We start from the raw sequence: 27,737 nt of genomic DNA on the forward strand, positions 1-27,737 counted from the left end.
GTTTAAGAGAGGTGGTGTTTTTAGATGCACTGAACTGGAACAACGGTGGAAAGAAGAAATGGGACTTTTATTTTCGTTTGAGTTTGATTTGGACAAGTTCTTTTGGGTTCTTTTGGTTATGTTAAACTGTTTAAGTTTTCTTGATGAAGGAAAGAAATTTATAGAGTTAATTTAACCGACTTTAAATCTCTTTAATAAAAGTCTCATTTTCTTTTTTCTTCATACGTTTTTTAAATAGTTAATAAAAACTGAACTGAACTTTTATAAGAGAAGGAAGTTAGGAGCTAAATTAACTGAACTGAAAATAAACGTATGAGAACATACCCTAAATAAAAACAGTTAATAAAAGTCTAATTATTGATTGAGAATAAGGGCATGTTCTATTCAAAAAAAAATAAAAAATAAGGGCATGTTCTCATAGACTGAACTGAACTGAACTGAATATTTTATAAGAAAAGGAAGTTAGGAGCTGAATTAACTGAACTGAAAACAGACCCTAAATAAGTTTTGCCCTTTTGAGTAAAGGTGATTAAGAAAAAAAATGGGGAGGTACATTAATTAAAAGCGAATAAAACATTTATAAAAGGTGAAATGAGACTTTCATTTGAGAACAAATCTTTCACGTGAAATGAGAAGACATTTACTTGAAATAAATGAAGTACATAATTCATATTCAATCTTGACAAAAAATGGAGAAATCAAAAAGGGAAAAAAAAGAAATTGAAGAAGTTCATCATTAAATTATTTCAATTTTCATAAGTATTGGGAGAAAAAATACAATTTAATCTTCTTGAAAACAATTAGGGTTGCATTGGTCTTCGTACCCTATACATTGAGGGTATTTGTGTAATTACCAGGTTAACCCCAAACAGATTTCATTAGCGTTGTTTTGCATCTCTTCCATTAACATCACAAATCTCTCTCCTCCGATCCATCACACGAATTTGATGAACTTCAATGGAGAATTAGCTAGCTACAATGGAAAATTGAAAGTAGATGACATACACTACCCTTTAGGGTTAACCATGCTCTATATTTCACCACGTTTTCATAGAATTTTCGTTTGTTTGCCGCCAAGATTGGTGGTGGCCGACCCGCTTGTTATTGTTGGTGGTGTTGTTGGCGAATTTGAAAGTGGTGGTCAACCTGTTCGTGTAGTTGGTCGTGTAGTTGTTGGTGTTGTTGTTAGAGATAGGAGAAAGAAGAATAAGCTAGTTAGTTGTTAGAGGGGGGAGAAGATGAAGCTAGTTAGAGGAGGAAGAAGGTGATCTGAATTAACGTCGTTAATATTGCATCTTTTATCACACATGGTCACACTGTAAGTACATGATATGTCGCATTTTACTGTTGTCAAAATTCACCGAATTGCCACTAAATAAACAAACTGCTCTATGAGCTTTTTCAAAAAAAAAAAACAAAAAATGTTTATCTCCAAAATAAATGGGGGGTTTCCCAAGTATTGCTAACATACAATTGCTCTCACTCTATTTAACAAAAATGTCATCATTTGCTTCCCCATCAAAATACATAGCATGATAGCACTAGGCCAATAGAGCATCCAACACAAACTTGGTACGAGAGCAACCCTAACACAATTGGTAAACTTTGAGAATATTGAGATATGTCGCCTTTTCAATTAAAGCATCTTTCCACTAGAACAATTTTTGGCTTTCTTTTCATGAGAATTACATTAAAAAAAAAAAAAATCATAATAAACCATTGCACTACACTCTACATACCAAAATGATTATTACGGATTTACAGTGTCACGAAGATAAGTTTGCCAAAAAAAAAAAAGTATAAAAATAAAAATTAACAAAGTTGTTGCTGCCCAGGATCGAACTGGGGACCTTTAGTGTGTAAGACTAACGTGATAACCACTACACCACAGCAACTGAATAATGTAAAATCTGTGTCTTTGTTTGATAGAGACCAACCAAATTTTCAGATTTTTTTTTTTTTTTTTTTTTTTTGGAATTTTCAGACATTTTACATGCCATGAATTGACCCGAATTTAAAGTCCACAATGGTAGCATTAGTAGAATTTGGGCCGGCATTTCCCATGAATTGGGTTTCGAAAAGATATCCAGATTCCAGAGTTCCGAATCAATCTATTATCGGATTAGTTAGAAAAATAAAAACAGGGGAAAAGCTCTGGTGGGAAACAAAAGATTTTGATTCCTGAAATTGTGCGCTTGAAACATCATAAATACATTTTCGTTTTTAGGGTTTTTCTCAGAAATTACTTGGGAAATTCACCGATTCTACGATCAATTTCTGGAGTTTTCTCGAGGTAAATGCTTCTTCATGCAATTTAACCTTTAAAGATTTCATCTTTTATCAGTTTTTTATTGTACAAAACCTATTGTATAATTCTCTTTGATTTTGGTTTGTTGAATGGATTGAATTCTTGTGTTTGATTTATCTAGGGTTTTTGTTTGTGTGAATTGGTTGGAATTCTGGTATTTTGTTGGGCATACTAAATTAAAATCATCTGCCATCATTCTTAATTTTTTATAGAAGATAAGATGCATTCTCATTATTCTAATAATTTCTAAGAAAATTATCAGGCATAAAAAGATGGGGTTGAAGATAATGGATGCTACAGTGGCAAGCTTTAATGGGGTATTTGATAAGTTTAAAGAAGAAGCTGCTAATAACAAAGCTAATCTCATCCTCTTTTTGGCTGACAATGACCCTTCTACTAATCTCAGTTGGTGTCCTGGTAATTCTCTATTTTTTTGCTTTGATTTTGATATTAGGTGTTACTAATGATTACACATTATAATTATGATTCCGATGTACACCTTTGATCATTAATATGACAGTACTTCATAGCTCTTAATCAGTCGTACGCTCGTATATATAAAGATTGTGTATTGTGTGTTTGTGCCACTAAGTGCAGATTGTGTGAGAGCTGAACCAGTGATATTGAAGAAGTTGGAAGAATACGGAGAAAATGTGGCACTTTTGAGAGCTTATGTAGGAGATAGACCAACTTGGAGGACCCCTCAGCACCCTTGGAGGGTAGATTCAAGGTTTCAGCTCAAGGGTGTTCCAACCCTTATTCGCTGGGAGAATGATGCTGTTGCTGCGCGTCTGGAAGACCATGAGGCTCACATTGAATCAAAGATCAGTGCCCTTCTCGGCGAATCCAAGTGATCAAATGTACGTTGTTTAGTTGTAGATGCAGAGTTTTTAAGCTAATGCACACACTCCCTAATAAACTTGCTTAGATGGTTGTATCTGAGTGACAGTCTGAACAAAAAATCAAATCATAAGATTCATAACTGATGTCTGGTTGCCAGGCTATTCTGCTTTGTAAGGTTGTTACTAGCTAATAAATGTTCAGCGTTACATTTTATCCTAAGAAAATAATCACTATGAGCTCACAAGCTGTTCATCATTCTTTGGACTTAAGATCTGAACATACGTTGGAGGGAAAAACCATGCTAAATTGAGACATTAAGTTGTTAGTGTGCATCTCATTTAGAAGCTTACATCATCTATCACTTTGTAGTATGTGGCTCGTGGTTCATGCTAGTAAACCCATTTTTTAAATGTAAACATGCCTTCCTTAAAAGAAGAGGTAGAATAAAAATACACTAAGAATTACCATGTGGTCTTTGTTGATTAATTTATTAATTTTCCTAGAAAGACATTTTATGCTGCTAATGTAACACAGATAATGTGTTACTTCGGATGCGAATGTGTGCTGGTGTATCAGTATTACAGCTTTTGTGTGAGGCTTTGTTATGGTGGGCAGCTCTGCAGCTGTTTAGCAATGCTGTTGCTGAACTATGGCTGAGAGAGTTTTTCAGTGAGGTTGCTAAAGTATATACTGTTATTTCCAAAATTTAAAATTAATGCAAGATTAAACATTAAAAAACTTTGTATATCTAAAACCTCAAAGGCCTGTAAATTTTCAGTTTGATTCTGCTAATTTCACATCTTCACAGCAATGAGCCTGCAAGAAGTTCTAGTTATCAAAAAGCGAACAACTATCTTGATTATCAAACACTTGTTATTTATGAGAAATCACACACTGTCTTTATTTAGTTAGCACGTCTTTTAAAAGAATAAATGAAATCAATCCACACCATGTTAAAATTTCAAATTACAGTCGCAGTAGCGGCCATGCTCTTGGTGACAGGAGTTGGCCGAAAAGGTGGACAATAATGAAACAATTTGAACCATGGGAGCGAAGTAGATACATTGGACTTGAAGTCAGCGAGTAATTGCACATTCTTGCTTTTCAGGTTCACAGAGAGTAGACATAGTTCCTTAGACAACACGTATAGCACGTCTCCATCATAGGGATCAAAACCTTTGATAGACATGCACACATCGCTACAGAGCCAATTAATACTTGTAAGATCCACAAAGTGCTTTATACTCCAAGTACGGTTATGGCCATTGGTGTAGTCCTTCATATCCCAGACAGTGAGTGTTTGAGTAGAGGCGGTCACGTAGCTCCAATGATAAAGCCGCAGGTTCTGTTCAACATTTGCTATGCATATTCTACGTTGATCAACTGGTGAAAGTCTCTCATTGTACATCTCATTGAGTTTAGCTTCCTCGGGAAGATCAATAAAATCGCAGTGCTGGGGGTTCTCTTTGTCGAATGGATTATATACCATTATCATGTTGGTGCACCAAAAAAGCGCACCATCCAACGTGGTGGTGTATTGACCAATTTCTTTATCTACCATTCTCACCGAAACAAAGTCTTCTGGGGGGTGCACAAGAAATTTACACCAACTGCTAGTATCAGAAGAGAAGACGTAAAACGTCATAAACTCGCTACATCTTACAAAGTTACGTCCGCGCCTACTAGGCGCGGAGTTTCCTTAACAAGCACCACTTTGTAATGGGCAGGATCATCGACACTACATACGATGTCATTTAAATCAGTAATGCCGTTGGAATCAGTAATAGGGTTATACGAGAGACAGGGCGGAGGTTTGGGGAGTCTATAAGATTGCTTAGTTAAGGGGTTTGATACGTTCAGATATAACGAGGGAGTATATAGGCCAAAATCTGACACGGTCAAGAGTAAATCATTAGATACACAAGATATTATGTTCATAGGCCATTGTTGATTGAAGTGATCTAAGGATATTAAGGGTTGGCTCTTAGGTAAAGCTTGGGCCTCTATAGTTCGGAAATCATTATTGATCGGAATAAAAGGATCAAAACTAATGCTACAATGATTGACAAGTTGTAGATGATGGTTACCTTGACGTTGAGATGCATCATATTGTCGTCGATAGCAATCGTTAAAGTGTGGATCAGAAATCAAGGCGAGCCAACGCTTGGAGACGAGCTTACATTGATGGACTGATTTCACTGGTGCTCGAATAAGAATCTCCATTAAGGTCTCATCACTTAGATCTTCTAATTCTGTTTTTCTCCTCTTCACACATAAATCTTCTAATTCTGTTTTTCTCTTCTTCATATTCATTGCCATATTTTTTACCAATGCAAATAATTTTTGGTGCTCGAGTAATACTTTTGTATAATTGTATGTGTTTGTTGAAGGCAGGAGGGGTATATATAACCTCAACTACACCGACTCTTTTAATTCTAAATATCAAGTCTAACAAAAAACAAAAAAATAAAATAAAATAAAATATCCAAGATAAAGTCCTAATATAGCTATATTTAGTAATTACATAAAATTGCCAATATCTGTTTCCTAATTGTTGTAGATAACTATTGGTTTGGGAAATATGTTTACTTGTTTTCCAAGTACACGTCTTTTTCGAACTATGATATTTGGCAAGTCTCGGCATTGTGATTGGACATAATATTTTAAGAACAATAAAGGTGTATGAACTATAAAGTCAGTAGTAATAGGCTTCCTTGCAAAAAAAAAAAAAAATGTAGTAATAAGCAATGACAATTAAGATATTTTATGTGGAATTGTGGATAATTCAGAAATCCATCAATGTTTTAGTGTTCGTATGTACAACATTAGTCTAAAAAATTACTCATATATTTTTTATTTAATATATTATTGTAAAACAAACTTGTACTCGTAACGATTACGAGAATATAAAGATTATACAAAATATATTTTTAAAAAATTACATAGGTTTAACCTAGTAGTTTAAAATATTACTCCGTAATGATAGAAGATTTACATTAACTAGTCGTGAAAAAAGTACGAGTATTTAATTAATGAACTTCGTAATAAAAGATTAAAAGTAGGTAAGTAGCTATTACGAAACCTGATATCTAGATAAGTTCAAAGTCATAATGTCTACCAACAAGAGTTGACTCAAGTGAAGTGGTAAGCAACTTGATGTCACTTAAGGGAGGTTTCAAGTTCAAGCCTCTAAAAACTCTTGTTGGAATACTTACCCACCATAAGCCAGGTGTGTTACCCGAGTCGAATCCGGATGTAGTTGGAGCTAAGCTCCGGTGAACCGGATGAGCATCCCAAAAAAAAAAAAGAGTCATAATGTGTAGCATTTGGGCCTGTATTTTCCATAGTTTGAGTCTTATTCATATCCAGATTTCCGAATCCATCTGTTATTCGGATCTAATAGAAGAATGAACAAAAACAGGGGAAAAGGCTCTGGTGGGAAACAAAAGATTTTGAAAACATAAATTTTCATTTTTGGGGGTTTTGCAGAAAATATACTTGGGAAAGTCACTCAAGTTTACAATCAATTTCTGGGTTTTTTTCTAGAGGTAAATGCTTCTGCATGCAATTAACCCTTTTAAAGATGTCATCTTTTTATTAATATTTTACTGTATAAAACCGTTGAATAAGTATAATTCTCTTTGATTTGTTGATGGAATTCTTGTGTTTAATTAATTCACTCAATTTTACAATCAATTTCTGGGTTTTTTCTAGAGGTAAATGCTTCTGCATGCAATTAACCCTTTAAAGATTTCATCTTTGTGTTAATATTTTACTGTACAAAACCGTTTAACAAGTATAATTCTCTTTGATTTGTTGATGGAATTCTTGTGTTTAATTAATTTAGGCTTCTTGTTCGTGTTAATTAATTGAAATTCTAGGGTTTTTGACTTCTTGGGCATTCTAAATTACAATTTGTAAATTTAAATTTCTGCCATTATTTTAATTAATCTCAGAATTATCAGGAAAAAGATGGGGTTGAAGATAATGGATGCTACCGTTGCAAACTTCAATGGGGTTTTTGATAAGTTTGCAAAGGAAGCTGCAAATAACAAAGTTAGTCTCATCCTCTTTTTGGGTGACAATGATCCTTCTACAAACCTCAGTTGGTGTCCTGGTAATTTATATACAGTACTTTATTATTATTATTATTATTATTATTATTATTATTATTATTATTATTATTATTATTATTATTATTATTATTATTATTATTTTAAATTTAATGGTGGTACTGGATGTTAATGATGGTTGCACTTAATGGTTTTCGTGTCCAATGTACATCTTTGATCATTAATACGACGTAGCTCTAAATCAATCGTATGCTCATATCTATATTGTTGTGCCACTAAATGCAGATTGTGTGACAGCTGAACCAGTGATTTTGAAGAAGTTGGAAGAATATGGAAAAGACGCGATGCTTTTGAGAGCTTATGCAGGAGATAGACCAACTTGGAATAACCCTCAGCACCCTTGGAGGGTAGACTCAAGGTTTCAGGTCAAGGATGTTCCAACCCTTATTCGCTGGGAAAATGATTCTGTTGCTGCTCGTCTTGAGGACTATGAGGCTCACATTGTATCAAAGATCAGTGCTCTCCTCGGCGAAGCCAAGTGATCAAATGTATGTTGTTTAGTTGTAGATGCAGAGTTTTTCAACTAATGCACCCACCCCACCCCTTAGAAATAATAAACTTGCTTAGTGGTTGGGTTTTAGTCTGAACAAAACTCGAAACATAACTGATGTCTGGTTGCCAGTCTGCTGAGTAATATAACAATGTTACTAGCTGATTAATGTTTAGAGTTTGCATTTTATCCTACCTAACATTTATTGTTAATATTGAATGATTAAAAGGGATATAATTATGAGATCACTAGGAATTCGTCACTGAAAAGTTGTCTGATCATACTTTGGAGGGAATATCTTACTAAATTGTGAGATTATGTTGTTTGTGTGCATCTAAAAGGTTTTGCGGGGCTAGGGTGGTTTTTGCGGGGGAGGGGAGGGCGGCGAGGCTTGGGGGAGGATCGGCGGTGGTCGGGGGAGGAGTGGCGGTGGTCAGGGTAGGGGCGGCAGTGGTCTAGGCTGGTTTTCCGGTGGTGTTGGTAGGTGTGAAGGTGGTGATGTGGTGGTGTGAAGGTGGGTAGGGAAAGGGAAGGGAAAAGTCTAGGGGGGGTGGGGAATGAAGTTGGAAGGATTTGGGGTAATGAGGAGGGTAAAGGGAATGATTAAAAGTGCTAAACAAACATTAACAAAGGGAATCGGGCCAGTTGATTCCCATTCCCTTTCCCTTTCCCTTTCTTGGTTACCCCCAACCAAACTACCCCTACGTAGTCTAACAAACTAGATAAATTTTTCATTCAAATTCAGGATACGTCTTGACTTACGGCTTTAGGTTTTTCGATAATTAAGCAGGCTATTTGCCCAAAAATGGTTTAGCAGTCCAAACACATTTTTAGTATTATTCTATTTAGAAGACAAGAGGCAAGGAAGGATATTGGCATGGTGAAGTGTGTCAAAGATAAGAACCAAATGGTCCTAGTGCAAGAGGAGGGCATCAAGGACAGGTGGAAGGGGTACTTCGATGAATTATTTAATGGAAGTAATGGAGTTGTGATAGGAGATACCTCTATGAGTGATGAAGAAATCAACATGGAGTATGTGCGAAGGATTAGGAGAGTAGAGGTGGAGATTGCACTGAGGAAGATGAAACCTAAGAAGGCGGTTGGCCCTGATGGGGTACCGATAGAGGTGTGGAGGTGTTTGGGTAAGATTGGTATTGATTGGTTAACAAACCTTTTCAACAAGATATGGACGGCTACAAGGATCCCACAAGATTGGAGGAAGAGCACCTTGGTCCCGGTTTATAAAAACAAAGGAGACGCTCAAGATTGTTCTAACTATCGAGGAATTAAGCTTATGAGCCATACTATGAAGTTGTGGGAAAGGGTGATTGAACAAAGGTTGAGGGCATGCACAAGCATTTCAGATAACCAATTTGGTTTTATGCCTGGGAGATCTACTATGGAGGCAATCCATTTGATAAGACAAATGATGGAGTTTTATAGGGTAAAGAAGAAAGATCTTCATATGGTCTTTATTGATTTAGAGAAGGCATATGACAAGGTGCCAAGAGAGATACTTTGGTGGGCAATGTTGAAGAAAGGTATCCCACGAAGGTATGTAGACCTAGTTAAGGATATGTATCGGGATGTGTCAACAAATGTGAGGACATGCGGAGGGTTGACAAAAGATTTCCCTATTACAATCGGATTGCATCAAGGGTCTGCATTAAGCCCTTTTCTTTTTGCAACGGTTCTAGACGAATTAACTAGACCAATTCAAGATGAGGTTCCATGGTGTATGCTGTTCGCAGATGATATCGTTTTGGTGGATGAGACTAAGGATGGGGTTAATGTCAAGTTGGAGCAATGGAGGCAAAGGTTGGAATCTAGAGGGTTTAAGCTAAGTCGGAGTAAGACTGAATATTTGGTATGTCGTTTTGGCACTCAGAGGGGGACAAGCAATGAAGTGGTGAGTTTGGATGGAAAGGATTTGACCATGAGTGAATGTTTTAAGTACCTAGGGTCGATCATCCAGAAGAATGGTGACATTGATCAAGACGTGACCCACAGGATTAAGTCAGGGTGGCTTAAATGGAGAGCGGCCACGGGAGTGCTATGCGACCGCAGCATTCCCTTAAAGTTGAAGGGAAAATTCTACAGGACTGCCATAAGACCAGTGTTGCTTTATGGTACAGAATGTTGGGCTTCTAAGAAAGAGCATATTAAAAAGATGGAGGTTACGGAAATGCGCATGTTAAGGTGGATGTGTGGAAACACTTTAAGAGATAGAATCAGAAATGAGGTTATTCGCAAGAAAGTAGGTGTGGCGGGCATTGTAGATAAATTAAGGGAAAATCGTCTGCGTTGGTTTGGACATGTAAGACGGAGACCCGAGGGTGCACCGGTGCGAAGAGTGGAAGAGTGGGACCATGGAGGGATTAAACGAGGAAGAGGGAGACCAAAGATGACTTGGTTGGAAGGAGTGAGGAAGGATATGAAGTGCATGGATTTACGTGAGGATGAAGTTTTGGATCGTAAGGGATGGAGGAGAAAGATTTATGTTGATGACTACACGGAATAATCAAATTTGGTTCATGTTAGCCGACCCCACTTTTGGGATTAAGGCTTTGATTGATTGATTGATTGATTGATTCTATTTAGCAAATGAAGCAATGGAATGAATATGATATATTGTGTGATCATATAATGTACTAGTATAAGTGTAGTGTTCGTGATAGTTCTCTATTGTTATGCATACAAAAGATAAAAACTCATATAGCCCCTTTATATAGATTACTATAGTTTCCTCGAAAAAAAAAAAAAATATAGATTACTATAGAATCCTAAGTTCCTAACCCTTCAATTCTTACGTGAGTAGGAAACTTTTTCCTAGACTAAATTCAACTAAATAAGATGTAGTTATAACTAGATCGAAATAATAGAATCCTATATCGACCAAGCTAATGAAATTGAGCAACAACAAGCAAAAAAAAAACACACTTGGACTCTGCTAGGCCACGGACTAGGCTGCCCTTCCTCATTTACGTGTTGGACTTTCAGGCTTGCTAAACTGTTAACAGTTTCCCTTCCAAGAACACTTTACTCATAACTTGGATGACTTATTTTTTCAATATTATAGGAAAATTTTAGCTCATCAATCCTTTAAAATGATTGAATTAACAAAACTAACACAAGCAGACATAATGTAATTTGAACAAAAACATGCTAACTTTGAGTAAGAAAACATGTTACAGTCTTACAGACCTATATATGTGATAATGTGAATTGTGAAGTAGGCCAAATCTTTTTTGTTTCCCTTCCTTGTACAAGAGAAATTAAAGTAGGGATGGAAATGATAGGAGTAGTAGAAGATATGGATTACAAGAATTGTACATGCTAGCTAATAGCTGTTCAAGGGTTCACTGTCTTGGTCTTAACCGGGGGAATGCCAGGGAAGAGTGGCGTGGGTGGTAATGGGATGATCGGAGGAAGGGGGAACGAAGATGCGGGTGGAGGTGGTAAGGGTGTGGGAGTCAACCCAGGAACTGGTGGTATAAAAGGCAATGGAGGTGTTGGAGGCAGTAAACCTGGTGGTGATGATGAGGGTGGAGTCAATCCAGGAACTGGTGGTATAAAAGGCAATGGAGGTGTTGGAGGCAGTAGACCTGGTGGTGATGAGGGTGGAGTCAATCCAGGAACTGGTGGTATAAAGGGCAAGGGAGGTGTTGGAGGCAGTAAACCTGGTGGTATGGTCGGGGGCTGTAATGGGTTCGGGATGAGTGGTGGAGCCGGGGGCTGTAAGGGGTTCGGCAATAGAGGTGCTGGCTGTAGTGGGTTGGGTGGTAATGGGATAGGACCTTGTGGGGAAGGTAGTATTGGTGGAATAATTGGAGGGAAAATCTGTTGTGGTTGTCTCACAAGACCATTCTCCACCTTGTTGTCCTTGTAAGGCCCCACCGATGTATCAGGAGTTGTAGCTGGGAAAGGCGGTAAGAGTGGGACCGAGGGGAGTTTAGGAAGTGGTGGAAGGTTAGGCAAATTTGGCATGATAGGTGTGTCTGGGTTAGTTGATGTAGGAGGGTTTGGTGTAGGATTTTCAGGAGTTGGAAGTGTAGGAATTTGAGGGTTTATGCTTGGAATTGTTGGGTATTGAGGGTTTAGTAAGCCTTCAAGAGAATTCAGCTGAGACCGTTGTTGGTTACATAAGCCGGGTTGTTTAAGTGGTTTGAAAGAGAAGAAGCCAGCAGAAAAGATGTGTTTCCTTCCCTTTCGGTTCTTCAGATGAATCGAAGATGAAGTAGCAGTCGAGGCCACAGCACAGTATGGCTCGCTGCTCTTAACCAACTTAACGGTACAACCTTCAATCTTGTTGACATGTTTGCTGACCGTGAAGGGTAGCTGCACCTTAAAATTGCCCTGTTTATCAGTTTTCACCTCTTGGTAAAATGCTGGCCTTGAACTCCCTTGTGCACATTCTACTGCAACAGTTGCACCTGAAAATACCAAATTTCAGAAATAATGCAGGGTTAATGGTTTTTTTTCTTTATCCTTATCTTAATGTATTGGAATGAAAGAAACAAACAACTGGAGAAAGAGCTGTATTTACACAAACAACTTAAAGTCTGATTTGGCTGCTTATTGCCTAATAATGCACCTGTCTTCTCTAGGCCATGTTACTATTAACCAATTTATCATAACTCAGAACATTGTTTTTCCACCCTTTTTGTCCTTTTATTATTACCAAAACTAAAGAATCAAAATATCAACATTGAAATGCTTTGTGCCCCTAGTTTTTCAAGATAGGCACCATCCATAACCAAAGGTGCCTCAGCTCTATCCTCCATGACTTCTGAACATAGGACCGTGACACAGCTAAACGGACATAGCATTAAAACTCGGCCATGATATGAAGTCCAGGGACATACACAGTTTTGTTTAAAACTTAAACAGGAGGGAGCATAAGAAATACACATAAACATAGTCTTTCACTCCCACAAAAAATACAGCTATACTCGAATATCTTTTCCAAAGTCAATAATATGCCGCCTAAAGTCTTAAACATATGAAAAAGTCTATGTGATCGAGCAACTAACAGGGGGTGAAATGTCATTAAATAATAAATTCTCTTAATGAACTAACTGTAGTTAAAATAACTTTTAAGGTCGTGCTCAACTGTTGGACAATTAACCGGACTCTTAAGAAACTCGAGAAAGTGACCAAATTATAGGATAAAATGAAGGGATTAGTGATTTACCTGAGATGTGATGGCTGCCAGCTTTGGAAAGGTCATCTTGAAAGCAAGTATCACAAAAAACAGCACCAACTACAACTGCAGAAGGCTTCTTCTGATGATGATGATGCCTTGCTTCTGAGCAGCATGTAACAGAGAGAATCAATATTATTACAAATGAGAAGGGACACCAATTTCTGAACCCTCTCATCATAAAATTAAACCAGTCCCTCTGAAACTAAGTATTATAACATAAAGCTTCAGCCTTTTTTTTTAATTTTTTTTAAAGCTATGCTTTTTATATTTATTATTGTATAAGAAGAGCTTCTAAACTTATAGAGAATGAAACTATGAAAGAGCAAGTGTCATCTATTTATGTTATTCATGCTGAGGCCAGTCAACTACAAACTAGATGCTGTTAATGCTACAGTAAATCATGCTCCTCATATTTTTTTAATTCCTATTATATTTTATTTTATTATTGGAATTATGTAGGTTTTACTACATGCTACATTTTACTGAAAGTTAGTAGTTCTTTTATTGGTGGTGTACATTGCAATAGGTAGAAATCCCAGTTGGTTCACGAGATAAGTTGAGTAAACCACATATTTCATGAGTTTTGACTTGGGACTTGTAGGTTAAAAAAGCTAAAGTGATTAGATTGATTAGAGTAATACTTCATATCACCATTTTTCATCATTTTTGTTTTTCGGATTCTCCAATGTTGTTTACTCCATCCCCTGAGATAGCAGCTAGTCATGTCTACTATTTTAGAATGTCCGGAAAAAGTTATTCCATTATATTCTATATTAATTTAGGAATCAATGAGCAAATGATCGCAGGCCACATTCACACGTACTTTACATTAAATCAGTTTGTTCCCTCTTTTGTAAAAGACAGTCATTCATAATGCATTTCTTCCATGTATCTTCTTTTTCATTACTGTTGTACAACTCTGAGATTTATCCTTTGTAGGTTTACAGCATCAAATATATGTGATGCATTTCTTCCATGTATCTTCTTTTTCATTACTGTTGTACAACTCTGAGATTTATCCTTTGTAGGTTTACAGCATCAAATATATGTGATGCAGTGAATCGACATCTAGTTGAGGTTGAGGTTACAACGTATGTGAACAAAATACGATCAGAGGCCGAAAAAATATTAAATTCTCTGCTTGTTATATAGATATGGTGTATTTCTTGATCGAGGTATTTTATGAATAATCCGAATATCTTTTAGAGTCTTGAGCTTATGCTCCATTCCATTTAAATAAAATGAACTTCTACATATCATCGCAAAATAAAGAAAGAGGTAAGCCGAACATGTTACATGTACAAACATTTTTTGTACATACTTAACCAATTAGCATACTTTGCATTAAGTTTTACTCCGATATAGAGGTTATAGATTGAAATAAGGTACAGAAATATATGGTGGATAAGGATCCATTTTTAGATAATTCTTATCTTCTTTAAGGAAAAGGGCAAATAACACACATAGAAAACCATTAGACCACCCTAAGGCAGACAATAAGTCACTTCTTTTTTTTATTTTGGTATTTACTTCGTAGTTATTACAAAAGATACAAAAACATCTTCAATTCTTGTGGCATTTTGCTAAAATAAAAATCTTGTTTTCAGTTTATGCAGAATATTACTGATTATTTGTGTGATTCAAAATACATGTCTCAAGCACCACAAATTTTATATTGGTAAAAAACTAAACATACGACATATTTTTTAACATAAGTATGCACCGATTGCTGAATTGGGTGGGGGAATTGATAAGTAAATTTACGTACGAAGTATATTGTGTGGCTCAATTTTTTGGTGTGTGTCTTTTAGTGATAATTTAAGATGACATTATTCCTCGAGCAAATAATGCAAGATTGTTGTTGATCGGCCAAAAAAAAAAAGTTGTGAGATACAACCCTTACTATTAGGTTATATATTTGAAGTCGACGTTTAGAATTATGTAATAATTTTGTATACATGTATGAACTAAGAAGTACGGAGTACTTTGTAATGTGAAAGAACTAAAAAGAGCAACCCTTTTAGTCATTCTAATTTAGTCTATAACCATCCAAAGGTCAAAAGAAAAATGAATCTTTAATTAATTAATCTTTTAAAATCACAATAAGAACATAAGTTTGTGTATATAAATTAAAAGAGGGAGATGATATTAATGAAAAGAGGCATTTCATAAGTACTTTCAACAAATTCATACAACTATTTATGGTTTATTAATGATATTTAATTATTTATCTACTTCCTTCCCTTTATATAAGTGCATGGAGTAATTTTTAGAATCAAGCTAGCTAACCAGCTAATAATTTCACAAATCAACCTTTTTTTTTGTTTTTTGGGGGTGGAAGAGGGGGGTAAATCCCTATTGATTTATGTATTTAATGCCTAATAGTGGTTGTAACTTACATACAAGGCTTACATAAAGTAAAGATTAGGTAAAATAAAATAAAATAAAATAAAAAGATAACTCTTTAAAATCTAGAAAATGATTCCCTTAAAAAAAAAAACTACCACACATACAATTTTGAGTTATAATAACACTAATCGACACTTGATAATTTCTTCCTAAACTATTTTTTTTTTTTGATTCATATGAGCCACAAGGGCGGGTACAACGGAGGGGGGGGGGGGGAATTCCAGCATATGCTGAGGGCAAGGATCAATCCCGTAACCTCGAGGTTACGAGATGGGAGTGGTACCATCAAGCCAACTCCACATCCTTATTTCTTCCTAAACTAATACTTTATACAGTACCAATGTACAAAGTACCTAATGATTAATTGATCATCGTTATCGCTTATAATAACGTACATTAAAACCGATTAAACATCACTAAAAGAACACTTATCACAAAATAATTCTAGTAACAACATTTGATAGTGATCAAGAAATTAATGCTGATTTTGTAAAAAGGGAGCTTCCAATTCCATAGTTCACGGGTGTCCAAAAAAGTTGGCCACCTTATCTCACAAACTCACGGGTTGAATTAACTAGCACCTCACGACATAACAAATTACGTACTAGTATGTCTGCTCTTCTAAATGAATGTTGTTTTTTCTTTTGGATCATGAACATTCTATTAACTTTGGCTTTAGGATAACGAATATATTCTGTTATTAATTACACATAAAACGACGTGTGTTTGTCAATTAATTAAATGCTGAATGTCATTGTATTACAAATTTATACGACTCCAAATGATGTGATAACCAATAATTAATCATAAACAATATCTTCCTTCATTATCATGTTATTCCAATATCCAAATCGTCACGAAAAAGATTTATAATTTTTTTTTATCAAATATCTTCTTAAATGGATTTGTATAGTGTTCATTCTTATTTGAGAGAAACAACTCTCTAATTATGATACAGTATTAAAAAATCTAACTTCCTTCGCACACTCACTTTTAATTGCAACACTTGAAAATTTACACTAGTCATATTCTTACATTTGGCCTTCTTTATTGATTTATATGTTAGGCAAAATATATTATGTGAAATCTTGTTAGATTCGTTTCAATTTAGATCCTTATAATATCTTATTTTAATTTTTTCTAATCAAAGATATGAAGCGTTAAAACCGTACATTGACAAATGTGAAATTCAAAGTGTTGCAACTAAAAGTGAAAAAAAAAAAAAAATCGTGAAAATTAAATATTATATAGAAGCTGTACTTACAGCGTCTATAATTAACCAATCCGTTCCCAAAAAAAAAAAAAAAAAAAAAAAGAAAAAAGTACTTATCTTTCAGATAAAGGCAGCATGTGACATTTGTATTGCAATAAGATTACATTGGGTTGCATCACTGTTAACCCAGTTTACATCGGTTTTCAAAGGGTAGGCCCGCAAGGGAGAAAATATGGTTCATATTTTTTAGCCCTACAGACGCAAAAGGCCAAATGATAGAGCTATGTGATGTAGTTTTGGTCTATGAACACCTTAACAACATAAAGATGGAGCGAGATAAGACTTGAGTGGCTACCTCATCAGTCCAAAATAAACGCCTCAAGTTAAGAAACTTATTGAACACCATAAACTCGAGGATAGAAAACATCATCTGTCATTCTAAAAGATTGTTCATATTCAGGCCGACTGCATGATCACCGAGATAAACTTAAAGTTGCTCAGTCTATAGATCATACATTGACACGATGCATTGTTACTATATGTGTGGAAGATGGATAATCCCACAAGGTAGGTATAGTACCCCCTAGTTCGTACTTGTACTGAAGAAATCCAGGACAATCTGTAACTAAAATGACAGTTCAAAAAACCTTTTGAAATTTAGTAAATTATGGGGTACCTGTTATTAAAAAGCTTGCAACTGATCATCTTGGCTCAGCTGTTGCCATGTTCTTCGCACTTCACAGGAGCAGCAGCTGTAAATTCCTCTGGTAAACAGCAAATGATGAGTTGCTCATCACAGGATCCCTTCAGCAGTAATGTCAATAGTAATAGTTTAAAGAAGACTTTATGCAGAGAAAAAGGAAAATGTGTGAGAGTTATGATTTACTTAACAACAGATAGCAGAAGCATTAAGAATGGTAAGTACAAAAAGAATGGCATTTCATTAGCATTAGAGTAAACTGAGGTCTACAAGTACAATTCTTTACATTATAAATCACGCAACACTGCTCTACTAAAATAGAGAAATTAGGTGAAAAATACACTGCCCTTTTAGTGGCATTTAAAGTTGTAAACCCAGCGTAAGAACTGATACAAAGTTTATACAAGGGGATAAGATGCTGTACAATAAGGAGGGTTGAGAGAGAGAGGAAAAGGGAGGGGGGAACAGAGAGTGGGAGGGAGATATTTCTTGTACCTCAGATTTGGAATGAGATGATTCTACCCACAGTCTCCAAGAACTTAATATCTGGTATAATTGCACAAAATCTGTTAGTTCAAGGTTTCAAGACACCTCTTAGCCGAAAGTTGGATTTGCAAGTGGCTAGTGGAGAAGAAAAATGTCACGAAGTTGGTCCACTGAGGATTATCAAAACCACTTATAACAGTTCCTTGTCATAAAATGCAAGAAGCTGCTTCACGTGATTAAGCCAAGCACCAACGTTTTGACCATCAACTGTAACCCAGTCAACAACAGTTGAGGCTGGTTGTTCCCACCACTCATCAAGCTGCAGAACACATCAAAATTGGTTAAAACAGAAACAAAACTGCCAATACAGATCAGACAAGCATAGCTTGTAAATTGGGGTTTTACTAGTATATGATCATTTTTACACCTTAGGCACTGGACAGGCATGTGCTTGGATTTTCAATAACAAATTATTTTTAATCTTTGTTAAAAATAATAATGCACAATCTTAAATTTGCATCCAGAATATTGTTATACAGAGACAATGCAGAGTTGAGGGCTTGAGGCAGTGCTGTCAATCTTTCAATTACGAGTCATTCCAACACAAGACATCACTATTTCCATAAAGCAAAGTTTTTCATTCATAAATTTAACAATCCCAATCATCAAATACCATCTACTGACAGGGAATATTAAGGAATTCTGAGAAACAGCCATCTATATCTATAATTATCTGATTATTAAACTGATCCACCATACGTTTCATTTGATTGTAAGAATTAAGACCAGACCAATAATGCCAATAAAACAACTCCATATCGAAACTAACCATTAACAATCTAAACACGCAGCTTAACAAGCTATCCTCCTTTCTAAGTGTTATAAGGTTCAATATAAACCCTTCAAGAGATGCACAGAAACAAATATAATCTTATTCTATCTGAAAACTACAAGTCTAAAATTAGAAAAAGTAACATGTGGTTAAGAGTGGAGGGTGTATACTATCCTAATACACTCTTATTACATGCAGACCCTCAGAACACACATATGATTTCTGCTAAACGCACAACAATTACTTACCAAGCCCTTGACATATTTGCAATCTTCCAAGCTCTTCTGAGCATTTATTACAGCATTTCTGAGCTCAGGCAACCATTCATCAGTCACAGTTCTTTCTTGTTCAGAGGCCAATGACAGACAGTACCTTGTAGTTCTGCCAAATTCAATTAGAAAATGTTAATTAGTGAATGGCACACGCCCTAGGACAACGGGCACACTGACCACAGGAGAAGCAATGCACATCATTTTAACAAAATTTAAAATGGTTATAGACCATATAAATACAAAAGATAAGCTTATCTCAGTAAGAAACTTAATAAACTCAAAACTCCGAAGAATACGAAGGAAAATATAAATTTTGTTAGTGCAGCTTCAAAAGAATAATGATTCATCATACTAAAAAAAAGACAACCTTATTTATGTGTGGGCTCTAATGTAATAGCACACTGCACACCAATGCATAAACAAAAGCAGGAGTTCAGAGAATCCTACATTGAAATAGAAAAGGAATACATGTTACCTTTCATATTCCTGCTGTGCATGGTGAGCATGGTTTAACACTGTACGACCACTTTCAACAAGGTCTCTTCGGCTATGAACCAAATTGATTGCCTTTGCTAAGTCCTCCAGCACACAGGCCTCGGAACCCCGCAGTTTCAAAGAGAACTCCAAGGCTTTCAGTACTGATGCCAAACCATCATCTGATCCTTCAACACAAAATGAAATTATTTACTACACAACCTAGAGAGGAGATATTTAAAGTGCCAATCATAAGAAACAAACAGAATCTCCAGAATATCAATGAATAATCAATATTATCATTTACACAAAGATAATGCCTCAAAACATGAAAAACTTAAAGAGACTGGACCATAACTCACTGATAACTACTTTTTAAACTTTCTGAATTCAACTAAAATAAAGACTTTAAACAACTGTGTCAAAAAAAAAAAAAAAAAAAAAAAAAAAAAAAAAAAAAAAAAGAGACTTTAAAAAGAGCAATATATAATTGTTACTCAAGTACTCAACTGCACTTAATTAGTATCAGGAGTTTGTACCAACTGAGTTACATAGTTGAAAGATCCCAAACACAACACTCCGTCACTTACAAAGTTCTTCCTTTTTTTCTTTTAATTAATTTATGACAGGTATTAAGTGATGGAACCTTACCAGAAGGATAATGAAGAGCAGCAGAAATGCGACAGATTGAGGGAATTGCAGATGGATCCCTTGCACCAGCTCTTGCAGTCAACAAAGCAGCATTTTTCTCAGCAGCAGCTAGGGCCTCTGGTCCCGTGGACCCACTAGAACCCATGGAGTCCAAGAGTGCCTGATAACAACCAGAATACAAGTAAGAAACTGATCAAGACAAGATATTTAATTGCCACATTAACAAGAAAAGCCTACAGTCAGAAATGAAATCTAGACCACTTCATAGCTTTTGTAAATACATTACTTTGGTAGCTGAGACATAAGAAAATCATTTGGGCAGGAGGAAACTACACCTTGGTGCTAAACTTACCCTCAAGATTCTAAACAGTTAAAAAAACTCAAAACTCAAAGAGAAGCAACAGAGAACACAAGGTCATAACTCATTAACTAAGAGATACGCAGAAAGTCATGCAGAAACCTAAGTTAAACACTCATCCCTTTCTCTCATGTTTAGCTCGCATTCTCAACTTAGCCCATTGCTACTACTGTCAAACATAACATATCCATTGTGCCTCACTAATTTGATCAATAACACTGATTGAGAAAAACTGAGGCATGTCTGATATCTACATAGTAGAAATCCTTTATCCACCCTTAAACAAATATAAGAGGAAAAAAAACAATTAACACAACAGACTAATTGTTTACCTGTGGGCTAGCTGGCAGCATGTAAAGACTGTTATCAGGACTTTGCAGGAATGATGAAACTTCTTTTTCAATAAGATCCTTTGCACTGTTTGATAGATCTATCACAATTCCAGAAGCAGGGATGATAGTACTAGATGCAAATTCACGAGCAACCAATGGCTGTTGACTCCAAAATGCAGCAGCAGCCTGGAAGAAATTTAAGATCATGTTAAGGGTAAGAGAAATTCAAATGTTTATAAACCACTGAATTTGCTTCATAAAGGCCCCAACACAGGTTATCATACATAAATTTGCCAACAAATCCACAAAGTGTAAACAGCTATAAGAAAATCCATATAATTTGAATCGCTAGTCTTTTATGCAATCATTGTGATCCCACAATCACCTAAATACTACCTCCGTTAACTATTATTTGCGACAAAGGGGTATTATTGTGAGATATAAAATATTCCTTTGTTGCAAATAATAGTTAACGGAGGTAGTAATTTAATTTTCTATGCAACCTTCAAGAGTGTCGAAAAGTGTGGTCTTTGAAATCTCACAGCAAAGAAAGTAGAGTAAAAAAAAACCTAACAGCAGAAATGATCTATATGCTGCTACCTCCAGCCCTAACTAGTAGGCCACATATCTTATATAAACCATCCCAAAATAATGGGCCAATTTCTAAAATTTGATGTATAGCACTAAAATTTCCACATATTACTTTAAATGTAACCCCTCACTTAAAAGTTCTCAGGAAAGACTATGTAGTAGCACAACAAAGACATGTAAACTTAAACAGAAAATAACTAGTATGACAATATATCCTCAAAGATAACCATGATCAATGTGGCTTATAATTTAGAGATTGATAGAGTATTTACAAAGCAAAAAATGGAGACAGCACATATTAATAAGGGCTTTCAACATATAAACATAACATGAGGCTTCAGATGCCAGCAAGAAACAAAATGAAGCACAGATGCTACCAAGAGCATATGTCATGCCTGTAAGATAGAAGCTTAAATTGATAGATTTTAGTAATGAAGTTTTACTGGGCATGTAAGCTCAGGCCGTTATTTGAGAGAGAATAAAAAAAAGGGGGGGGGGGGGGGGAGGGGGGGGGGGGGGGAAGCAAGAACAAAATTAATGGAAGTCGCCTTTCAAGCTGTCAGATAAACGTCCATACTCAGATAATTTAATAGCCAAGAGTGGAGGCAGAAAAGAGTCCAAAACCAATGAGCAACTTCCATAATCCCACTTAAGTGAGTCATACACACAGCAATCACATAGAACTAGCACTTTTAGGGATGTGACTACTGTGTGGATGATCCAATGATAAGTTTCTTAAATTTTGAAAAAATGATACAAAACAGCATACCTATGGACACAACCCTAACAAGTATCCAAGTGAATAAATGATATCGAAAATTTATAAGACTCTGTAATTCTGTATACAATACTGAGTCTTGAGGCCATAAACTCATAAAGAATGCATTAGGTGAAAATTTTATTACACATCAATGTCAGAAACAGTTATCGATCTTTTAATTTTCTAGGCAATCAAAGACAGGCTCCAGCTCAATTACTTACCTTGTTAGCGTCAAGAAGAGCAGTATATATAGATTCAAGTTCAGATCTTCGAGAATCAAACTCCTCAATCTTTTTCCATTTCTTTTTCAAAGAATCTTCGGCTTCTTTCCTCTCAGCACATAACTTATTCAAACGCTGCACCTCAGACATTAATGTGTTTACACTTGCCCTTAATCCAGCAGCTTCTCTCTCCTTCATCCACACTTCCAGCTAAAAACAAGGAAAACAGTTAGCATACACCCAACAAAGTCTAAAGCTTGCTAGAATAAGTCTACATAAGGCACCTATGCAACCAAGAGTCCAAGAGTGACAAACTTAAATGTTTAAACCCTGTATCAGCACAGCTCTGTTCTCACAAACCAGGAAAAAAAAAACAGCTAGACAGGAAAAATGGGTAAATTTAGAAGAATTTGTGCTAAGCAGCTCGATAATCAATGAAACTTTCAAACTTCAAGACAAATTCAAACCCACAAACCTACAAGGCTATTTAATTGCAAAATTAAACACCTGTTGCATATTCTATGTCAACCGATAGTGATCCAATGAATTACCGGACTTGAAATTTTTTGCAAACTGTTTTAACCAAGGTTACCTGGAATTGCCTGAGACTCCCAACATTTTGTGACGCTCCTCCAACAACGGGCAGGTGAGAATTAACATCACTTCCATGCAGACGAATTAGAAGCTTCTCAGACATACTTCGAGCTTCTGCAGATTTATTTAAAGCATCCTCTGTAGCTATAAATTGCTGAACATGAGCTTTCTGCGATGATGAAAGAGAGAAACTCGTTAAGAAAGCAACTCACAAATTCAAAGAGTTGAAATGTAAAACCATATAAACAATTAAAGAATCTCAATATAACATGTGTCGATCAATAAATCACTCACTTCCAAAGGAAAAGGAGACTGACAAACATAATCAGCAAGACATCTACACATTCCAAATGTAAATAATGTAATAATAAAAACAATATGCTATGTGTCAAGGTAGAACCAAACCTGTCTTTCAAGAAGCTGATTTTCACTTCCCTTTGAAGGTAGATCTTCCCCAATCTTTCCATTACCATAAAGTTGATAACTTAATGGTGAGGTCATATCTGGGGATGAAGCATCCATCACTCGGTTGTTCTCATACTTATACCTGATCAATACAATCAAACTTACAATTAGTTTGGTGAGGATTACAAGACATGTAGATATACAATGCTTGTACCCAAGGCATCAAATAAACAGTACATTCCACACAGGCAAATGTGAGGATTACAAGACGTCAAGACATGAAGACAGTGATATTAACATCACTTACCAATCAAAATAATCCATAGAGTAATAAAATAAAAATAAATTGCCACTAAAGATAGTAAGGAAACATTACAAGTACCTGAGTGCTTCAGCATCTGCTCTAACATCAACTTTCTCAATTTCTCTACCAATTAATGAATTCAACCGCTGAGTATATGCAGTAATAGCTTGAAGTAACAAAGGTGGACTTTTTAGACAATTTCCAACAACAATACTAACTTCCTCGGGTATTTCACCATCAAAATCATAGCCCAACTTAGCAGTTTCTAGCTGAGGATTTGAGTGCACACCACTTCCTTCAAAAGCAGGAAAAGAGCTGCGTATTCTGTCAAGCGTATGTGATGCAAGAAACTCGCATGCTTTTCTGATGTTCCTTTCGCGAGTAGTTTCAATAAGAATGACATCTTCAGCAGCTTTGGCTCCCTTGACAGTTGAGTAAACACCCTCTTTCTCACTGCTTGCATGCAGGGTACTAGCTACTTCAGTAGAGAGATCAACACTGGACCTCTGAGAATTCCTAGCCTGACTGACGTAATAACGAAGACGTTTATGATATTCAGCAAATATTTTTGCTGCTTCATCACATTGTTGATCATATGTCTCCAACATAACCTGCTTATGCCTGCATTATATATAACACATCATCAAAAATTGCCCATATTTAAACAAATAAGTTTCACATTTTAATATAAAGTAACACTATTCAGGTTAGTATATTTACTGTCATCCACATCTTATGCAAACTGTCAAGGCTGAATAATGAAATGTGCAGTCAAGTTTGTTTGGTTCTTTATGCATTATACTTCTCATGCTACAATAGCAATTCAATGTTGAATCTTGCTAAAGAGCCCTTCTGTTTGAAAGGATCACCTTTAGAACATAGGAGGCCAAACTCATACGAGCAACTAGAATGCTTGACTCTTTATAAGAATACATAGTTCATACTACAATGCCTCAAAGATGCCTCTTGGCAGTTGGCATGAACAGTGCAAGTACAAATGATTCACTCTCCATTCCCAACCCAAAGTACAAACCCTCAACACTCAATATGATATGTAGACAATACTACAATAAATAGTGTACTCAACTAAAGTAACTAATGCCCAACCCTCTCCAATTATACCCACACATTATCCTCCTTCCACGTCCTAGGAAATTATTACAGCAATGCTCATACATCCACCACATCAAATCCAGATGATTCTATGTCATTCCCTCCATCCCATATTCAAGTTGTCCCAACTCATCATATACTACCTTGGTTTCATATTATTTGCAACATATGCCAAAAATGGATGTTTCATACTATTTGCAACAAATGTTTTCTTTCCTTATTAAGTTATCATTTATCTCTATCTCTATCTCTATCTCTCTCCTCATCACATCCATCTCTATATTTCTCACTCCATTTAACACTCACAAACAAATTTTGCTTCAAACCGTGCAACCTTCCAAAGTTGCAAATATAAGGAACAAAGGTAGTATAAGGTTAGATATAGTTAAGCTCAACAACCATTACGATGGTTGTGTCCTTTCAAACTTCTCACACACATTCATTTCAAATGAGGGTATTAGTTGATATCCAATCATAAGCCTTTTCAGGAAATGTTACATCTTTCATTGAATTCCAAACTACTCTACAAACTATAATTTCCAAGCCAAGTTTGCTCCAAAAATACCATTTTGTCAAAACCAATACCTTCAATAATAAATCACAAAACATTGATAAACACAATCATAGTCATGCACTTCCTAATGTGAAATTATAACTTACAATAGTTATGTCATGGCCTATATCATGAAAACTCTATATCATACTACCAATGCCAAGTCCAACCAATCACAAACTAAAACAAGTATTGAACAATTGACTCCAATATAATCAGCTACAAAGAGAAAGCAAGCTATACCTGAGATTCCCTCGATCATCGAGCATTCGCTTCCTCTCGGCCTCCTCCCTCGAAACCTCCAACATTTTAGCCTTCAACTCTTTCCTCTGCCTCCTAAGAATCTGCCTCAACCTCTCAACCTCCTTCTCGGCGGCATCTCTCTCCTGCAATGCCTCCAATCTCCCTCTCTCTTTCTCTCTCCTCTTCCCAACCTCCTTCCCCTTTCCACCACCATCACCTCCATGAACCTGAATATTCCTTCGAATCGTCTCCGCCGTCTTCTCCGATTTCACCCTCTGAAGCAAGAAACTCCACACCGGAATCATATTCCCTCTACAAACCTTCCTAATTGCATCCGCCGATGGGCCCACTCCGGCCCGACTTGAGCCCGTGTACGGGCCCGCAGGTCTATACCCCATCTCTTTCTGAAGCCACTCCAAAATCGCCTCTGGTTGAGCCGCCATTGCCGAGCTCGTCGAGCTCTGCATTTCGTAATAAAAAAACACAAAACAAAAACCCTAGAATTTCAAATCACGACGAAATCATCGGATTTTTTGGGGATCGTATTACCAGTAATTCCAATTGAAAAAAAGGGAATTGAAGCTAAAACCCTAAAACAGATCTAATGAATGCAAATGTCGAATTAATCGGAGGAATTTGTATGAATTGACGAAGAATGTAAGAAATTTGGAAGCAGATTTGAATTGATAGTGTGAGTATTGGAAGAGAGAAGAAGAGGAGTGAGAGAGTGGATGTTTTGTCTGAGTTTGAAAAAAAAAGATGGAATTTGAAGAAATTGAATAGAAATGGAGTTTTCTTTTTAATTTTTGAAATGGGAGGTCCCGCTATTGGTACAAACATTATGATAATTGTAGCGTACAATTACGGTTTTAATTTCGTTTAGCTACTTAATTAAGTTGTGGATTGGACTATTAATTAAGTCGTAATTCTGTTGTGTTATGTCATGCTTGCGTTTGATCTCGTATTAATTTCGTGTTGTTCACAAAACCTATAAAAGATTATGCAAGTGTAGGATAATTGCATGATTTGACCACATTATCTAAACGGATCGAGTTCGAGTTGGTTTCGTATCGTGTTGTGTTGGCTTTGTGTTTTCTCTCAGTAACTTCGTATCCGTGTCATGTTAGTTTCGATTGTGTCGTGTCAGAGATGGTCAGTTATGTTGTTAATGATTAAAGTTAATCAGTTGATTTATGAAAGTTTAGCTAAAGAATGGGAAGAATGATTTTATTGGCTTTGATTGAGCTATTAAGTTAATCCTGAACGTTGTCAAAAGTCATTCACACAAGAGATTTGAGGAGGTTACTAGTGGATCCAATATTTGAAAATGGTTAAAGATTTGGTTGTTTGTGTTGTCATGTTTGAGGGTTGAAAGCTGAATATTTGTTTCATCTAATGAGTAATGACTACTATTCTACTTAGTTACTGTAATTCTCTATGGTTTATGTTGAAACTCATTGTAACCCACTTGTGAGTGTCCTACATTGGAGAAAGAGGAGAGATGATTCCACTTTATAAAGTAGATGAGTTACTCCTACTATTGCCAATTGGTTTTAGTGTGAAAGCTCTAAAACTTAGTTTGTGGACCAAATTCTCCTCCTCCTTGTTCGAGTTGTCTAGGCCCATTTCATATAGTTTTGAAATTTAACATGGTATCAGAGCCCAGGTTTGTCTAACTTAACATGTATACTTCCTCTGCTCTTTAGATATCGCACCTTACTTTTTAGAAAAAGTTCTATAAGAAATTATATAGTAGTATAAACAAACCCTTTTTTTTTGGGGGGGGGGGGGGGGGTTTGGGAGACTGGGAATGATTTTCTCTCTATTAAAGAATTTTGGGCTCTTTTTTCCTTTGTAAAGAATTTTTGGGCTCTATTTCAACATTACGAGGACTGTGTAATAATACTCCATTTATTCAATTTAATTTGATTGTCCTATTTGAAATCTCTTGCGATTCCATTACTTATGGTTAGATTTGTCTTAGTTTCGAAGCGTTTATGTATACATATCAATTACCTAGTCATAGTGTAATACTCCGTAGTTAACATCACTCTTATACAACACACAATTTTTATGTCGCTAACATTATTGTAAGTTGTAACTAGTCATTTATTGTTCCATTCAAAGGAGTAACCTTTTGCTCTCTACCATCCACCCTCTTTCCCTTTGTCCTTCCTTTTTCTTCCCACTATATCAAAACAAATTATGAAACATTGAAACACAAGTTGCACTATTATACTCCACTT

At 35.9% G+C, this 27,737-nt stretch overlaps 4 protein-coding genes and 1 non-coding gene across 12 annotated transcripts; 2 read left to right on the forward strand and 3 right to left on the reverse strand.

Annotated features, from left to right (window-relative positions):
• Window positions 1–1,822: 1,822 nt before the first annotated feature.
• On the reverse strand, window positions 1,823–1,895 carry TRNAV-UAC (transfer RNA valine (anticodon UAC)). The gene has a single exon. It is a non-coding gene; the product is annotated as a tRNA-Val (tRNA).
• A 144-nt stretch (window positions 1,896–2,039) lies between these two features.
• On the forward strand, window positions 2,040–3,364 carry LOC145556513 (thioredoxin-like protein Clot). The gene is made up of 3 exons (XM_081618171.1): window positions 2,040–2,293; window positions 2,571–2,725; window positions 2,906–3,364. The coding sequence occupies exons 2-3, from the start codon at window positions 2,581–2,583 to the stop codon at window positions 3,160–3,162; spliced, it is 402 nt and encodes a 133-aa protein (XP_081474297.1). The 5' UTR covers window positions 2,040–2,293; window positions 2,571–2,580; the 3' UTR covers window positions 3,163–3,364.
• Window positions 3,365–6,594: 3,230 nt separating this feature from the next.
• LOC145556514 (thioredoxin-like protein Clot) lies at window positions 6,595–7,958 on the forward strand. Of its 2 annotated transcripts, none has more exons than XM_081618173.1 (3): window positions 6,595–6,699; window positions 7,117–7,268; window positions 7,510–7,958. In XM_081618173.1, exons 2-3 carry the CDS (start codon window positions 7,124–7,126, stop codon window positions 7,764–7,766), a joined length of 402 nt encoding a protein of 133 aa, XP_081474299.1. In that variant the 5' UTR covers window positions 6,595–6,699; window positions 7,117–7,123; the 3' UTR covers window positions 7,767–7,958. The 2 variants fall into 2 exon arrangements, with proteins under 2 accessions (XP_081474299.1, XP_081474298.1); XM_081618172.1 differs by lacking the exon at window positions 6,595–6,699 and adding an exon at window positions 6,806–6,867 and having other exon boundaries at window positions 7,108–7,268.
• Window positions 7,959–10,812: 2,854 nt separating this feature from the next.
• Window positions 10,813–13,337, reverse strand: LOC145642225 (uncharacterized). Its single transcript, XM_081693332.1, has 2 exons — window positions 12,969–13,337; window positions 10,813–12,207 (listed from the first exon to the last, which is right to left on the reverse strand). The coding sequence occupies exons 1-2, from the start codon at window positions 13,156–13,158 to the stop codon at window positions 11,126–11,128; spliced, it is 1,272 nt and encodes a 423-aa protein (XP_081549458.1). The 5' UTR covers window positions 13,159–13,337; the 3' UTR covers window positions 10,813–11,125.
• Window positions 13,338–16,707: 3,370 nt separating this feature from the next.
• LOC145556515 (AUGMIN subunit 5-like) lies at window positions 16,708–26,265 on the reverse strand. Of its 7 annotated transcripts, none has more exons than XR_014091879.1 (12): window positions 25,492–26,264; window positions 23,661–24,203; window positions 23,279–23,420; window positions 22,872–23,042; window positions 22,280–22,489; window positions 20,708–20,893; window positions 20,018–20,177; window positions 19,368–19,554; window positions 18,869–19,001; window positions 17,798–18,107; window positions 17,279–17,444; window positions 16,708–17,040 (listed from the first exon to the last, which is right to left on the reverse strand). XR_014091879.1 is itself a non-coding variant. In XM_081618175.1 (10 exons), the coding sequence occupies exons 1-10, from the start codon at window positions 25,956–25,958 to the stop codon at window positions 17,979–17,981; spliced, it is 2,322 nt and encodes a 773-aa protein (XP_081474301.1). In that variant the 5' UTR covers window positions 25,959–26,265; the 3' UTR covers window positions 17,525–17,978. The 7 variants fall into 7 exon arrangements, 2 of the variants coding, with proteins under 2 accessions (XP_081474301.1, XP_081474300.1); XR_014091881.1 differs by having other exon boundaries at window positions 16,710–17,040; window positions 17,279–17,366; XR_014091880.1 differs by lacking the exon at window positions 16,708–17,040 and having other exon boundaries at window positions 17,097–17,366.
• Window positions 26,266–27,737: the final 1,472 nt, after the last annotated feature.

This window comes from Chenopodium album, chromosome 8 (assembly GCF_948465745.1).
Source record: "Chenopodium album chromosome 8, dcCheAlbu1.1, whole genome shotgun sequence".
In the NCBI taxonomy this organism is placed as follows: domain Eukaryota; kingdom Viridiplantae; phylum Streptophyta; class Magnoliopsida; order Caryophyllales; family Amaranthaceae; genus Chenopodium; species Chenopodium album.

Coding starts and splice junctions, on each gene's coding strand:
- LOC145556514 (XM_081618173.1), top strand. CDS start 7,124: ATGGGGTTGAAGATAATGGATGCTACCGTTGCAAACTTCAATGGGGTT. Junction 7,269..7,509: donor AAACCTCAGTTGGTGTCCTG/GTAATTTATATA, acceptor CACTAAATGCAG/ATTGTGTGACAGCTGAACCA.
- LOC145642225 (XM_081693332.1), bottom strand. CDS start 13,158: ATGATGAGAGGGTTCAGAAATTGGTGTCCCTTCTCATTTGTAATAATA. Junction 12,208..12,968: donor TGGCAGCCATCACATCTCAG/GTAAATCACTAA, acceptor TGGTATTTTCAG/GTGCAACTGTTGCAGTAGAA.
- LOC145556515 (XM_081618174.1), bottom strand. CDS start 25,958: ATGCAGAGCTCGACGAGCTCGGCAATGGCGGCTCAACCAGAGGCGATT. Junction 23,043..23,278: donor ATCAGCTTCTTGAAAGACAG/GTTTGGTTCTAC, acceptor TCATCATCGCAG/AAAGCTCATGTTCAGCAATT. Junction 19,555..20,017: donor TGCTCTTCATTATCCTTCTG/GTAAGGTTCCAT, acceptor TTTGTGTTGAAG/GATCAGATGATGGTTTGGCA.
- LOC145556513 (XM_081618171.1), top strand. CDS start 2,581: ATGGGGTTGAAGATAATGGATGCTACAGTGGCAAGCTTTAATGGGGTA. Junction 2,726..2,905: donor TAATCTCAGTTGGTGTCCTG/GTAATTCTCTAT, acceptor CACTAAGTGCAG/ATTGTGTGAGAGCTGAACCA.